Raw genomic sequence first — 15,861 nt, forward strand, 5'->3', positions numbered from 1 at the left:
TATTATAAAATCTTGACATTAAGAGTAATGATACTTAATGTGTTATTTTAATTTTTATGTGCCATTCCTGTACCATTTTATTTAGATACACTATTACAGTACTCAGGCTTAAACCTAGGTAGGTTACCAAATTAAAGTGAAAAGTATACTTGTTGATAATGTCTTTCTGTTTCAAATCAGATAATATAAAACAAAAGACAAAACTAGTATCAAGTGGAAGTATGAAATTTGCTGTGTGTGGGACATTATGTTTATTTGTCTGAAAAATGGTATTGAAATGCTGTTGTAACCTGTGATTCCCTTCCTAACTATGGAATAAAATCTGTCCTGCCACTTCAAGGGTCACAGCATTTACCTGAGCTTAAAATCAAATTTTTCTTAATTTATGCAATAATATAGTTAAGTAGAAAGGCAGTGATGGGATCACATTGACCAGAAACTGCAGTTAGTTAATATGGGAGGAAAAGGAGTGGGAATGAAAGAAATAGCGTTACATGTGGAGGATCAATCCGTTTTTCCCTTGAAGTGTTAACTTAAAAAACCAAAACAACAACAACAAAAAACCAAAACAAAAAAGAGTCAACAACAGGAAAAAAACAGTCTTTGGAGAGCTCTGAAAACCAGGACATTTTAGCTTATACCTGAGGGTAAAATAACAGTCTAGTCTCCTGGAGTAATAACTGTAGTCTGCCTGTGCAGTATTTACATTTACATTTATGGAAAGCATGTACTCCATATTGCTAAAAGCTACATGGAAAAAAATCATTGAAATAGTAATTATTATACAGTTATTTATTTAAGATTTCTAGTTAGGGCCTTTAGTTTACAATGTAGCATGTTATCTGTGCCATCTGCTTTTGTTTCTCCAAAGCAAATGAATTTACTCTTAAGCAAGAGTATAGAATACTAATTCTTTGTGTCCTTGTCTGCTTAACCAAGGTCTTATCAAATAGCCTGTTGAAAGAACTACATTTATCTACTAGAGTTTGAAGAGTATGCACTCACTGTACTGTGTAGAGATCCAGATTGAATTGACTGAGCTTTCCTTTAGGTTTAGCTTATTAAAACCTTAGAAGAAAATTTAAAACTCATTTTTAACTACAACATTGACTTATTCTGTGCCACATATTTGTATTTTCTCTTTGAAACCCTGATTTGTTTTTGTTGTTTTCTCTTTAGTTCTTTCCCAGTTTTTAGAATGTTATTTTTCTAACTGCCTAAAATTATTTATTATACTCTTCTCTAATAGAATATGAGAAAACTGTTACAGCAAATGTAATTATTTTTCTCATTTTACTGTAATCTGTGATTCAAATGCTGCGTATGGTTTTCATGAGAATATGTGGCTAAGTTCTTAGAGATTTTCTTTATAGTAAAGTCTCAGACTTGAACGTTTTGGAATGAAGTGAGGGCAAGCCTATCAGTGTCACAGTTTGAATTTTTTCATACCTTTTTCCATGTTACTTTATATGTATATGTATGTGATGTTATTTTAAATGTAGAATCATATATATTTCTTTTTTCACTTAGTATGTCATAAACAACCTTTTATGGAATTAGTGCTACCATAGGTATAGCTCATTTGTATTAATAGTTATTTCATTTTACTGTATGTATATATCATAATTTAGTGAAACATTCCTTTGTAGATAGATTGCTAAGCTGTTTTGCTCCAGTAAATAGTACTACAGTATTCATGCAAGTATTTTTTCTGTGAAGGAAGAAGCCTGCATATGAATATTTGTAGCCAGAGGGGCAGCTTTTGGCAGACGTTACTGTCCACTTACCAAAGTTTTATTTTTCCCTTTTCATAGTGGAATAAGTTCAAGGAGGGTATTGGCAAATGGAGACTCAGTGTCTCCACTCCCCTTCCTTTGCAATGTGGCTAGTTAACAAGTTCTTGCCAATGAAGTATTACCCAATGTGATATGTATGACTGCTAAGCCTGAATTATAAACATTTGCCATGCTTTTCTGTGTTTTTGTTTTCCATCAGCTAGATACTGATTTCTCAGGGTCAACCTTGGAAGCCTCTTATAGAGAATAACAGAGCATCTGTCAGCTTGGGTGCTGGAATGATTGTGTAGCTATAACTAGTAATATAGATATTCTGTCTAGACCTTCTCTTTGAGAGACTGTAGGTATATTATCATTGTGGGATGTCTGGCTGACTCAGCTGGTAGAGCATGTGACTCCTTTTTAAAAATTTTTTTTTCAGAGGAGGGACATGGGGAATGGGGAGCATGGGACTCTTGATCTCAGGGTTGTAAGTTCCAGCTCCATGTTGGGTCTACATAGAGATTATTTAGAAAAAAAGAAAATGAAGTATTCTTCCTGAGAATCTTGAAATTATACTGCTTATCTTTCCCTACTCCCTAAATGAGGACAACTTATATAAGAAAATGTAATAGTTTCTTAAGGTGGAAGCTTAAATCATTGAATTAGACCTCTCTTTTGTAAGTATTTGAAGCTGTATATTTCCCACTAAGCATTGTTTTAGCTGCATTCTACAAATTTTGATAATGTGTTTCATTATCATTCAGCTCAAAACATTTTTTAATTACCAAACATTTGAGGATATTTTAGATGTGTTCTTACTGTGACATCAGTAAGACTGATGTCTTACTTAAATCCATTATGGTCAAAGTATGTGCTCTGTATTTTTTTAGTCCTTAAAAACTCATAGAGACTTGCTCTTTGGTCTTTTGGTAAGTGTTCAAAAATGTATTTAAAGACAATATGTATTCTACAATTGTTCGTGTTGTGTTTTATAGATATATTATTAGTGCTTTTCAAATCTTCTATATATTTACTATTTTTATGTTCATTCTAACAGTTACTGAGAGATATATTTAAAATATGAAACATGATTATGAATTTGCATATTTCTTTTAAGTTCAGTTTTTGTTTAATGTATTTTAAGAATCTTTTTATTTGGTGTATAAAACTTCAGAGCTGTTATATCATGATGAATTTACCACTTTATTATTATAAAATCTGTCTTTTAATACTTATACTACTCCTTGTCTTGGTTTCTACTGTGATATAAAAATGGTTGTAACAGCTTTTTTATAGTTAAAGTTTGCAGGATATATATTTTTTCATTCTTTCAGTATAACCTGTCTGTGTTTCTGTATTTAAAGTGTGTCTTGTAGATATATGTGATTAGGTCATTTTATACAGTCTGGGTGGTCTCTGTTTTTTAGAGGGAATGTTCAGTCCATTTGCTTGGTTTTTAGTTTTGTTAGTCTGAGAAGGTTTTATTTTGCTTTTATTTGAAAGATATTTTTTGCTAGGTAAAAAATTCTGCATTTTTTTCCTTTTTTCCTTACTTTATTGAGATACAATTGACGTACAACATTGTGACTTGATATATTTGAATATTACAAAAGATTACTACTATAGTTTAGCTAACACCCCCATTCCCTTGTATTATTTCCAGTTATTTTTTTGTGGTGAGAACATTTAAGATTATAGAATACAGTATTACTAGCTATAATCACCATTCTCTATGTTGCCTCCGAACTTGTTAATCTTCTAATGGGAAGTTTGTACCCTTTGACTGATTCCTTCCCATTTTCTTTATTTCCCAGTCCTTTGTAACCACCACTCTATGTCTGTTTGGCTTTTTTTTAGATTCCTATGGAATAAGTGATATCAGACAGTGTATATTTTTCTCTCTGTGACTTATTTCACTTAGCATTATGACTTGAAGGTTCATCTGGGTTGTCACAAGTGACAGGATTTCCTTCTTTGTCTTGGCTGAAAAGTATTCCAGTGTATAGATAACCACATTTTCCATTTTTGTTTTTTGTTTGTTTTTGTTTATTGTTGTTTAGATACCACATTTTCCTTATTCATTCATCTGTTGATGGGCACTTAGGTTGTTTACATATTTTGGCCACTGTGAAAAATGGTGCGGTGTACATTAGAGTGCAGATATCTCTACAAGATCCCTCTGTTTTATGTTTGTTTTTGATGTCACATTTGCATTTTTATGTGTATTCATTAAATTTAAAACTATAGCTATTTTTAATATTTTTGTCCTTTAATCTTTATACTAAAATAGTCAACACTCTATCCTATTACAATATTAGGGGGTTTGAATCTAACTATCTCCTTACCTTTATAGTGTGTTGTATATTGCCACACGTTTTCATGTTACTAATTAGTGTCCTTTTGTTTCAGCTCGGAGATCTCTTTTCAGCATTTCTTGTAATATAGGTTTAGTGGTGATGAATTCTTTCAACTTTTGTTTAGGAAAGGGCTTTATTTCACCTTCAGTTTTGAAGGACAGTTTTGTTAGGTAAAGTATTCTTGGTTGACAGTTTCTTGTTAGCACTTTGAATATATCATTATAGTTTCTCCTGGCCTGTAAGATATCTGCTGAGAAATCAGCTGATAGCCTTATTGGGGTTTTGTTTTATGAGAGAATTACTTTTTTCTCTTGCTATTTTAAACTTCTCTCTCTACAGTTTTAGACACTTTTATTATTATGTGACTTGGAGAAGACTTTTCAGTTGAAATTTTGAGATGAATTTTTAGCTTCATGAACTTGGATGTCCAGATCTCTACCATGTTTGAGAAGTTCTTTGCCATTATTTTTTTATACATATTTTATTTTTGATGTAATTATAAATGGGATTATTTTCTTAATTTCTTTTTCTGATTGTTCATTATTAGTGTATAAAACCAACAGATTTTTGCATATTGATTTTATATACTACAACCTTACTGAGTTTATTAGTTTTAACAATTTTCTGATGCAGTCTTTAAGGTTTTCTGTATATGTTATCTGCAAATAGTGAAAGTTTTACTTCTTTCTTCCTTACTGATTTGTATGCCTTTTACTTCTTTTTCTTGCCTAATTGGTCTGGCTAGGACCTCCCCTACTGTATTGAATAAAAGTGATGATAGTGGGCATCCTTGTCTTGTTCATGATCTTAGAGGAAAAGCTTTCATCTTTTTACCATTTAGTATGTTATTAGCTGTGGGCTTGTCATATATGGCTTTTATTATGTTGAGGTACATTTCCTTTGTCCTGCTTTGTTGATAGTTTTTATTATAAATGGATGTTGAATTTTTTCAAATGCTTTTTCTGCATCTGTTGAGAAAATCATAGGATTTCCATTCTTCATTTTGTTCATATGGTATACCACATTGACAATTTGTGAATGTTCAACCATCTTCGCATCCCTGAAATAAACTCGACTTAATCATTGTGTATGGTATTTTTGATATATTGTTAAATTCAGTTTGCTCATATTTTCTTAGTCAGTTTGCATCTATGTTCATGAGGGATTGAGGGATATTGGCCTGTAATTTTATTTTCTTTTGGCATTATTGTCATGTTTTGGTATCAGGGTAATGTTCACCTTATAAGTAAGTTTGGAAAAGTTCCCTCCTCTTCTATTAGAAAGGATTTATATTAATTCTTCTTTGAATGTTTGCTAGAATTCACCAGTGAAGCTGACTGGTCCTGGACCAGTTTTTTAGGATGCTTTTGATTACTTATTCAGTCTCCTTTACTAGTAAGTGGTCTGTTCAGATTATCTGTTAGATCATGGTTCTATCTGGGAGGTTTCTTTTCTAAGAATTTATCCATTTCTTCCAGGTTGTTCAATTTGTTAGCACATAATTGTTCATAGTAATATCTTATAATCCTTTTATTTCTATGGTATCAGTTATAACATCTCCTTTTATTTCTGATTTTGAGTCATCTTTCTTTTCTTCTAGATGAGTAACTAAAGGTTTGTCAATTTTGTTTATCTTTTCAGAGAAGCAGCTCTTAGTTTCATTGATCTTTTGTGTTATCTTTTTAGTCTTTATTTCAGCTCTAATCTTTGTTATTTCCTTTCTTCTAACTTTGGGCTTTATTTGTTCTTTTTTTTTTTTTTTTTTTTCTAGTTCCTTTAGGTGTAAAGTTAGTTTGCTTATTTGAGGTTTTTCTTGTTTCTTGGTGTAAGTATTTATCACTGAAAACTTCCCTCTTAGAACTGCTTTTGTTGCATCCCATACATTTTGGTGTTACCTTTCCATTTTCCTGTGTCTCAAGGGAAGAAGAAAGGAATAGAGAAGAACTACAAAGATAGCTAGAAAACCACTAACAAAATGCAATTAGCCCATACTTATCAGTAATTACTTTAAATGTAAATGATAAATTTGCCAATCAAAAGACAAGGAGTGGCTGAATGGATTTAAAAAAAAAAAAAAAAGACCCATCTACTTGTTGCTGTAAGAGACTTACCTTAGATACAAGGACACACAGGGCCACAAATCAAAGGGATGGAAAAAGGTATCCCATGCTAATGGAAACTAAAAGAAAGGTGGATTAGCTATAACTATACCTGTCAAAATGGATTTTATAATAAAGATTATAAGAGACATTGAGTCATGTTACATAATGATGAAGGAGTTAATCCAGTAAGAAGATATAGCATTTGTAAATATTTGTGCCCCCAACATAGAAACACCTAAAGATGTAAAGAAAATATTAAGAAACCTAAAGGGAGAAATGTTCAGCAATACAGTATTAGTGGGGGCTTTAATACTCCACTTATATCAATTCACAAATCATTTATGCAGAAAATCAATAAGGAAACCTTAAATGATAGGTTAGACCAAATGGTCCTAACAGATTTGAAGGACATTATGTCTGAAAGAACAGAATACACATTCTTCTCAAGTCACATAGAACTATTTTCCAAGATCATATGTTAGTCCAGAAAACAAGTCTTAATAAGAATCAAAATTATACCAAGTTATATATTTTATGTCCACAGTAGTGTGAATTACTAGAAATTAGTTACACAAAGAAAACTGGAAAATTCATAAATATGTGGAGATTAAACAACATGCTATTGAACAATCAGATGTGTCAAAAGAAATCAAAAGAGAACTTAAAAAATAATTTGACCCATTATTTTTTAAAACCAGCTTTCTACATTTTCCTTCTCTCATTTCTCTTTGGGACTCCAGTGATGCATATGTTATTTCTTTTGTCAGTATGCCATAATTCCCATAAGCTTCCTTCATTCCTTTTCACTGTTCTCTTTGCTCCTGCATTTAGATAATTCTACTTGATCTGTGTTGTAGCTTACTGATTTTCCCTTTAGCTTCTTCAAGCTCACTGTTGAAACTGTCTATTGAATGCTTCATTATAGTCATTGTATTCTTCAGGTCTAGAATTTCTGTTCTGTGCTTTCTTATGTTTTCTTTCTTTGTTGAACTTCTCATTTTGTTATTATATATTTTTTTCTGATATTATTAATTGCTTATCTGTGTTCTCTTGTAGCTTTCTGACTAGCTATAGAATTTTTTTTTTAATATGGAACGTGTTATGAGTTTGCATGTCATCCTTGCACAAGGGCCATGCTAATCTTTTCTGTATCGTTCCAGTTTTAGTGTATGTGCTGCAGCAGTGAGCATGAGAAACTGTTTTGAGTTCTTTATTCAGCATTTTCTGGATATGCATTTTTTTGGGCCAGTTACTAGAGGTATACGGTATTCCTTTGGTGGAGACATATTTCCCTGATTCTTCATAATCATGAAGAATCATGTTTTCATGTCTATGTATTTGGAGAAGCAGTTACCTCTTCCAGATGAAAGAGGGATTTCCATATGGGGAAACTTTCACCTTTGTGTGAAGGCACACTTAATCATGCACTGACCCTGGGTCTAGTGTTGTAGGGTGAGAAATCTGGCGTATGGTGGCACTGGGTTCAGGAAGGCATGATGTCTTTCATGCTCAGGCCACCAGGTTCCTCTGCATTGAACCGATTGATCTTTGGTGAGCACTGTGAAAGATCTGCAGTGCCTGTGAGAGCTGTTGGGGTCCTAAGCAACACTTCCAGGTTTGGTAGCTAGGGACCAAAGCAAGCAGTGGTGGTAGCCAGAGCCAGTGGTGTGCACACACTGAGCTGTGGTGGGCAGCTTCAGGTATCTATATGGTGGAGGAGACCTGTCTCAGACACAGTTTTAGTGGTGAGTATCAGTGCAGGTAGCAAGGCCTAAAGCCAGTTATGGGCTCCCTGGCAACTGTGGAGGCCCTGGTTGACAATGCCCCTCCTGTGGTTGCACACTCTCCCTCCAGGCATGCACTCTGCAGTGGAGACCATGGAAGGGAGCTTGAGTGAGGGAGTATAGATACGCAGCCTGGAGGAGCTAGGTACAGGTGGGCAAGGTGGTACTGGACAGTGACAGAAGGCAGGACCTGATATGAGCTGCAGGGTTTCATGGCTTTCTGTATATTCACCAGTGGCTGTATGTTTCCCCCACCTTGTGCGTGCATGCTGCAGTGCAGGTCAGTGATGGGTGTTAGGACAGTGGTGCACAGCTAGAGGGGCTAGCTCTGAGCATGGGCAACAGTGTTCAGAGATGGGGGGTGCACTAGGCTGGTGTCTTATACTCATCTAGCTGTAGAAGCTCAAGTTGGCTGCATGTGCAGCCCCTTGGCTCCTGTGTGGCTGAGGAAGGACTTACGTGACTGGCTTCTTGTATTTATGCAGCCATAGAAATCCTGCATGGCTGTGGTACAGATCTGGTGGTGGCAGGGGAAGGTTTTAGAAAAGGACTCATGCAGCTGGTTTCAGCTAACAAAACTACCCAAGGGTGGGAAGCTGGCAATATCTGTGGGAGTCCACAGTGGCTGTGCTAGTCTTTGGCTTTGTCACTTGTGAAATATACTGAGTTTGTCTGCAGAGCAGGTCTCTGTGAACCATGATGGCTCCTGGTGCTTGTCTGCTATTAATAGCTTCTGCTTTTATTCATTGTTCCTAGCTGGCTCAGTACATCTATGAGAGAGTGAGGCAAGAATCTGAAGCAGGCTCCAGGCTCTGAGCTGTCAGCACAGAATCTGATGTGAGGCTTGAACTCATGAGCCATGAGATCATGATCTAAGCTGAAGTTGGACGCTTAACCGACTGAGCCACTCAGGTGGCTGGGAGATTTCTTCTGAGCATTGTGAACTGTGTTAGGTTGGGGGATGGGATTGTGCAGGCAAGATGAAGTTGCCCTCCTTCTGTTCTGTGATTATTTTAACTTATTGTTAAAACATTCTGTGTGGACTCTAGTGGTCTCCTGGGACTGTTTGTGTATTGCTGTCCAGTTGTTGATCTTTGTGGGATCATAGGGAAGGAAGGTAGGTTTTTTTGCCAACTGATGGGCAGTTTTTTTCTTTCAGCACTTTAAATATGTCTTTCCTTAATCCCCTGGCTTTCATTCTTTTTGATGAGATGTGTACCATATTCTTATCCTTTGGTCCCCTTATCTTTACCCTATGGCTACTTAAAAATTTTTCTCTATTGAAGATTCCCGTAATTTAATTTTGATGTGCCTTATATAAGTTTTCTGTTTTATCCTGTCTCACAGCCCAAGGCCTTATATATTATGAAATACTGTATAATCCACTCACCTATGCCCATACTTGGCAGTGCCTCTAACAATCACCAGTGTCTGCCAATCCAAGAAGGATTTATCTCTCTGGAGTTCAGTTCTTTAGATTCTTTTGCCTCCACCCCACTCTTTTAAAAGGTATAATTTTTGTCCTTTAAGATGAATAACCAATTACACAAGAATCATTTATTAAATTTACCACCTTTTCCCTCAAAAATTTAAGTATCCCCTTTGTCACAGCTTAAGTTCTATATATAATATACCTGGATTTATTTCTGCACTCTATTTTCTTACATTACTTTTCTAGTTCTGTGTTATTTTCAGTCTATATTGTTTTCAGTGTCTTTGTGTTAAATTTTGATATTTATGCAATTCCCTGTTCACTAGTTTTATTCAGAATGTTTCTGGGCTCCTCACATATAACTGGTGGGATTATAAATTGACACTTTCACTTTGGGAATTGAAGAAAATGTACTCACCATCTTCAGAGTGTTTTCACAATGCTGGGCCCCATGTAGAAGTGGAGAAATGGTTCCTCTTTAGCTTTGTGCCATACTTCCTTACTTTGTTCAGAAAGCATTTCTGCTTGGGTCATCAATTTAAAAATCACCTTACCTGCTTTATCCATTCTTTGTCTTCACCACCATTCTTAGTCAATCATGTCCTTGACACATTATTCTGCCAAGCTTAACTTTCTACAGATACTATGATATCCTTTCTTTTTTTTTTTAGTTTTTTTTTAACCCTCTTCTACAACCATGTATTCTTTCTAATTTTCTGTTTACTTTTAAAGTAAATCCTCCCAGACATCAATGTGAAGAAATAGAGATACATAGTGTTCATGAGCAGTTTTAAAAAGTTCTCTCTTTTCACATGGAAGAAGGGAATGTGGTTGCTCTTGACTAGAAGAGGTTGTTAAAGAAGGTATGTGCTCAATCAGAATGGTTAAATTAATAGGACTGATAATACATAGTATTGATGAGGATGTGGAACACCCAGTCTCCTACATTGGTAGATCTCATAGATTGTTGGTGGATGTATAATTTAATACACCTGTTTTAGAACATTGGCATTGTCTATTAACTATCTACATACATGTGTTCCATGTGTTAATAGTTTGGCTACTGGGTATATATACAACAGAAACAAGGGTTGATGTCCATCAAAATATGTGTACAGTCATATTTACAGCAATTTTATTCATGATAGCTTTAAAATGGAAAGAGCAGTCATGTCCTTTACTAGTTCAATGGGTAATAAATTGTGGTATGTTAAATAATCAGATGCTATCTGGAAATTCAAAAAAAGGAAGTAGTGGTACACATAACAGCTGATACAACTTTGATTAAAAGAAGTCAGACATAAAAGATAATACTATTTATATGAGTTTCAAAAACATGTCCACTGTTAAGGAATAGTGGTTAAACCCTCTGGGCTTGGAATGGTTACTGATTAGAAGAGAGCATTAGGGAGCCATTTCAGTTTTGGAAAGGTTTTATATTTTCATACTGGTTATGATTACACAGATGTGTATATATTTGTAAAATTTCATCAAGGTGTAACTTAAGTTTCCTATATCTTACTGTGTATAACTGTACTTACATACAAAAGTAAAAATTGATTTTAAAAGTATTTAAAATTATTTTCATACGTTTTCTGTAATATCCTTCCTCCACCCAAACAAACCTCAAACAATGTAGCCTACAAGTAGGCTTCATGGAATCACATTAAATTGGCTAACAATCTGGAAAGACTTTATTGATAGAACTCGAAGCGTTTTTTTAATTTTAACTCAATACATAAAACTTATTTAGGTGATTTCCTATATCCTCTAGTTTTTATAATTTTCCTCATCAACATACCTTTCTTGAATTTATAATTAGGTGTGAACAGATTGCTCATCCATTTATGTTTCTTATACGTTTGCAATATCTAAAAGTTATTTTGCACATTTATCTTTTGTCATCTGTCTTAATCAGTTTTTTTCCGGTAGGAATCTTTTGAGTCCCTTTACTAGAGACTATTAGGTATTTTTCCAACTTTTGGAAGGGGAGAATTCTCTTTATCATTTAACTAATTTTTCGTTTTACTAAAAACTTAAAACCTGTGTCAAATAATTAAGGATACATCCTTGCCTTGTTCCATTTTGAGTTGAAATGTCTTGAGCATTTCAACAATAAATATATTTTAGTCTTTGTATCTTGTTTGTATATATTTCATCTAACTTTACTTTTTCTGGAAGTTGTTTATTAAGCTTGGTGGCTGTACTTATTTGTCACATACCATTTTGAGATCTAGTAATTTCATTTAATTTTTTCTCCTTTATAATTGAATTATTTGATTTCCTAATATTAACTCATTTTTTCATTCCTGACAAAAATGCATTTTATATAAGGTGTGTATTCTTTTTATGCACTACTAATGAAATAGGTTTTTTGATATATGAACAGTTACTATGTGTAAGTGTATTTAGTTTAGCTTTTGTATTTTCACAATGTGGTTTGAATATTGGTATCTATAGTTGCTTAATAATTATTGAACTAGTCAGTTTTGTATTGTGTTCCAGTTTAAACAAGTTTTTGAAACCTAGTAACTCATCTTTTAATTTTCTTGAAAAATAAAGGAATCTTTACTTTTATTTGGCTACAGAGAAATGATTTCGGGTAAGTATTTTAAATAGACCACACACAGATAAAATCACAAACTTTAAAAAATTTATTGGTTGTAATACAAATTTTTTTGAGTTTTCATTTTTATGTATTTTTTTCCTACAGTCTGTGGTGGATGACTGGATTGAATCATATAAACAAGACAGGGACATCGCACTTCTGGATTTGATCAACTTTTTTATCCAGTGTTCAGGATGTCGAGGTACATAATGATGGAATAAATAATGTACATTCAGTCTGTCAGTCCAGCAGTGTCAAATTATTTCACCTTTCATTCATTATATATAATCCATCCTAGTACAATGTGCTGATCTTTTTCTCATAAAGAAAATTATTGTTATTTAAAGCTGTTTCATTTTTTTTGGTTCAGTTTTGCTATGAAAGAACAGATCTATAAAATTTTATGACATTTTCAAGGAAATCTAAAATTCATTTGAAGAATTTGAATTGACTTTTTATATCATAAATTTTTATAATTAATATTTACTGATTGATAGTATTTCTGTTTGTGCTTTGTATTAGGAATTTCGGTAGTTCCTAGTATTATTTTTTTTCTTGTCAGTATGTATATTGGTCCTCATTGCATAGATTAAGTAAGCACCAGAATCTGGTTTCTTAAGTTTATCATCTGTTTGATATCTATAGATAGTTTTTTAAAATGTAATTTTATTTTTATCGTATTAATAGATAACTGATATTTTTCTTCTCAAGAATAGATAAATCCTAACAGATTATGCTGTGTTACATGAGAGGGGGGATTGGGAATCAGCATTCTTTGCTTTCTAGTGCAGAAAGTACAGTGATCTTTTATTGAGATCACTGATTCAGTTGATATCTTGAAGACTTTATTTTTATTTGTCACTCACAGTATTGACACAAGTTGTTTATCAAATGTTTACAGAACACCTCTATCTTGTACTAAGCACTGTTCCAGAATATACCTAATGTTATGAAGATAGTCTGTGCCCCAGTCAGTATTAGAGTATGTATAGTTTTCAAAGGAGGCTTTATTATAAGGAGCAAAGAGGGAAATTATTCCATTAGTTAGTATAAAGTGCTCAGTGCCACCTAAAGAGTAATAACACTGGTTACTATTTAATGACAATTTAATGTGTCATGCTCTGTGCTTTACATACATTAACTCATTTAACATATTGGTTAACAGTTCTATCAGGCAGATATGATTTTATAGAAATTTTTGGACATCATACAGTTAGTTTAAGTGCCAAACTCAAGTTTTGGAGTCAGGCTTGTCTCAATCTGGAGTCTGTGTCCCTAAGGACAGGATACTGTGGGAATACCAAGGAAGGACTTCTGATCTAGCCTAGGCTTTGTATCTCTATGTATGTGTGAATGTGGGAGTATTTGTAAGAAAAGTGCATCTTAGAGGAAAATCTCTGTGGTGAGACTGAGACTGTGTAAAACAAAGTTAAGAGGGCCAAGAAAGGCCAAAGTTAACAGATTGGGTATAAAAGCCTCAAGACAAGAAAGCAGGGTACTCTCTTGGACATAGAGTTTGAACCTGAATCTTAGAGCATTGAAGTTGATGAAGAGTGGCAGGAGATTATGCTGTTGGGAGGGAAAAGACTGTTAATTTTGCAGTCTTAAAATTGGTAAGTCAAAGCACGAGTGACATACTTTAAGTGAACTATCTAATCTATGTAAGTGTTCTGTTGGATTGTGTTTTGATTTAAAAATTTATTTATTTTGAGAGATCAAGAGAGCATGGGTGGGGGAGGGGCAGAGAGAGAGGAAGAGAGAGAATCCCAAGCAGGCTCCATGCTCAGCACAGAGCCAGATGTGGGGCTGAGTCCCACCATGTGAGATCATGACCTGAGCTGAAATGAAGAAGTGGTCGATTAACTGACTGAGCCACCCAGGCACGCTGGTTTTGGTTTTGGTTTTAAAACAGTTGGTAGTCTCTGAATTTTTTCCTTTTGTAATTCCCAGGAATCAAAAAACCAAAAAGCTTTAAAAGATATGAAGCAAAAAGTCTTTACCATTTCCTGCCTTCCCATCTACTCCAGAGTTAACTGCTTTTAACTATTTTGTTGTATATCATCTGTCTGCCTGTCTGTCTGCATTATTTATCAAATTTCCATACATGTAAGTAGGAATATATATAGGAATATATATTCTTTCCTTCCCCGCTACTCTTACACAAAGGATAGTGGTATATTGGGAGCTTTTTCAATCCAGGATCATAGCACTCCTTTTATGTATGATAATTTAATTTAACTGGTCTTCTATTAACAGGCCCTTTCATTATTTGTAGTCTTCTTCTATTACAAACAGTACTGTAATGAGTTATGTTGTGTATACCTTATTTGCTCTTTGTGGAAGGATGTCTGTGGGAAAATATATTTGTAAATTTTGTTCGATATTGCCAAACTCCTGCTCTAGGATTGTACCCATTTTTATTCCCATTAGTAATACATGAGAATGTTTGTTTCTTTTCAGTTTTTTCAACAAAGTGTTCTTATCAAATTTTGGAGTTGGTCTTATAAATGATTGAAAAATGATGTACCAGTGTGATTTTTTTTAATTGAGTTGAAATTCACTTAATATACAATCAACCATTTTGTTGATCTATCTAGTTTTATTTTTATTCTTATAATTAACCATTTAATGAAAAAAAAATTTTAAGCTTATTTACTTATTTTGAGAGAGCGAGGCAGAGAAAGAAGGAAAGGTAGAGAATCCCAAGCAGGCTCTGCAATCAGCACAGAGCCTGATGCAGGGGTAGAACTCCTCAACTGTGGGATCATGACCTGAGCCAAAACCAAGAGTCAGACGCTTAACCAACTGAGACACCTGGGGGCACCACAATTAACCATCTTAAATTGTACAGTTCAGTAGCTTTTTAGCATGTTTACAATGTTGAACTACTTCTCTCTAGTATTGCAACTTTTTCATCACTCTCTAGTATTGCAGGAGGATACTTCATATTCATTAAGTAATCATTCCCCATTCGTCTGTCCTCCCTCCTTTAATGCTTGGCAAATACTAATCTGCTTTCTGTTCCTGTAGATTTGACTGTTTGGGTCATTTTATATTAAAGTAGTTGTCCAATATATGACCTTTTGTGTCTGATTTCTTTCACTTAGCCATAATGCCTTCGAGGTTTATCAAGGTAGTCGCATGTATCTATAATTCATTCCTTTTTATGGCTGAATAACTTGGTAGTGTAGATCACAATTTTTTAATTTATCTGTTAGTGGACATTGGGTTATTTCTACCATTTGGCTATTATGAATACTATTCCTATAAAGATTTATGAACAAATTCTGTTTGAGTACTTGGGGGTTGCCAGATCATATGGTGATTCTGCTTTTTCTTTTTAGGGAACCATCAAATTATTTTCTACAGCATCTACAACATTTTATATTCCTCAAAAAAATGTATGAAAACTCTTATTTCTTCACATCCTCTCCATACTGTTTTCCTTAGTGGCTGCGCTAGTTTATATTCCCACCAGGAGTGTACTAGGATTCCCTTTTCTCTACTTCCTCGCCAACTCTTGGTATTTTCTAATTTTTAAATTTTAACTGTCCTAGTGGGTGTGACGTGGTATCTCATTGGTATCTCATCAATGATCTTGAACATATTTTCATGTGCTTTTTGGCCATTATATGTCTTCTTTAAAGAAATGTGTTTTCAAGCCCTGTGTTCATTTCTAACTTAGATGGTTTCTTTTTTGTTGTGCATTGTAAGAGTTCTGTATATATTCTGAATACTAAACCCTTATCGGATATATAACTTGGAACAATTTCCTTCCCATTCTGTAGCTTGTCTTTTCA

The 15,861-nt window shown here is 34.0% G+C and overlaps 1 protein-coding gene and 1 non-coding gene across 4 annotated transcripts in view; one reads left to right on the top strand and one right to left on the bottom strand.

Annotated features, from left to right (window-relative positions):
• STAG1 (stromal antigen 1) overlaps positions 1 to 15,861 on the top strand; it is a 394,549-nt gene that overhangs the window by 159,634 nt on the left and 219,054 nt on the right. For all 3 annotated transcript variants that reach the window (XM_027061785.2, XM_053221416.1, XM_027061786.2), the window contains one exon: positions 12,167 to 12,263. In XM_027061785.2, coding sequence (XP_026917586.1) covers positions 12,167 to 12,263 — 97 coding nt within the window. The remainder of the gene's footprint in view (positions 1 to 12,166; positions 12,264 to 15,861) is intronic.
• LOC113600071 (U6 spliceosomal RNA) lies at positions 7,321 to 7,427 on the bottom strand. The gene has a single exon (XR_003421039.1). It is a non-coding gene; the product is annotated as a U6 spliceosomal RNA (small nuclear RNA).

Source organism: Acinonyx jubatus, chromosome C2 (genome assembly GCF_027475565.1).
Source record: "Acinonyx jubatus isolate Ajub_Pintada_27869175 chromosome C2, VMU_Ajub_asm_v1.0, whole genome shotgun sequence".
In the NCBI taxonomy this organism is placed as follows: domain Eukaryota; kingdom Metazoa; phylum Chordata; class Mammalia; order Carnivora; family Felidae; genus Acinonyx; species Acinonyx jubatus.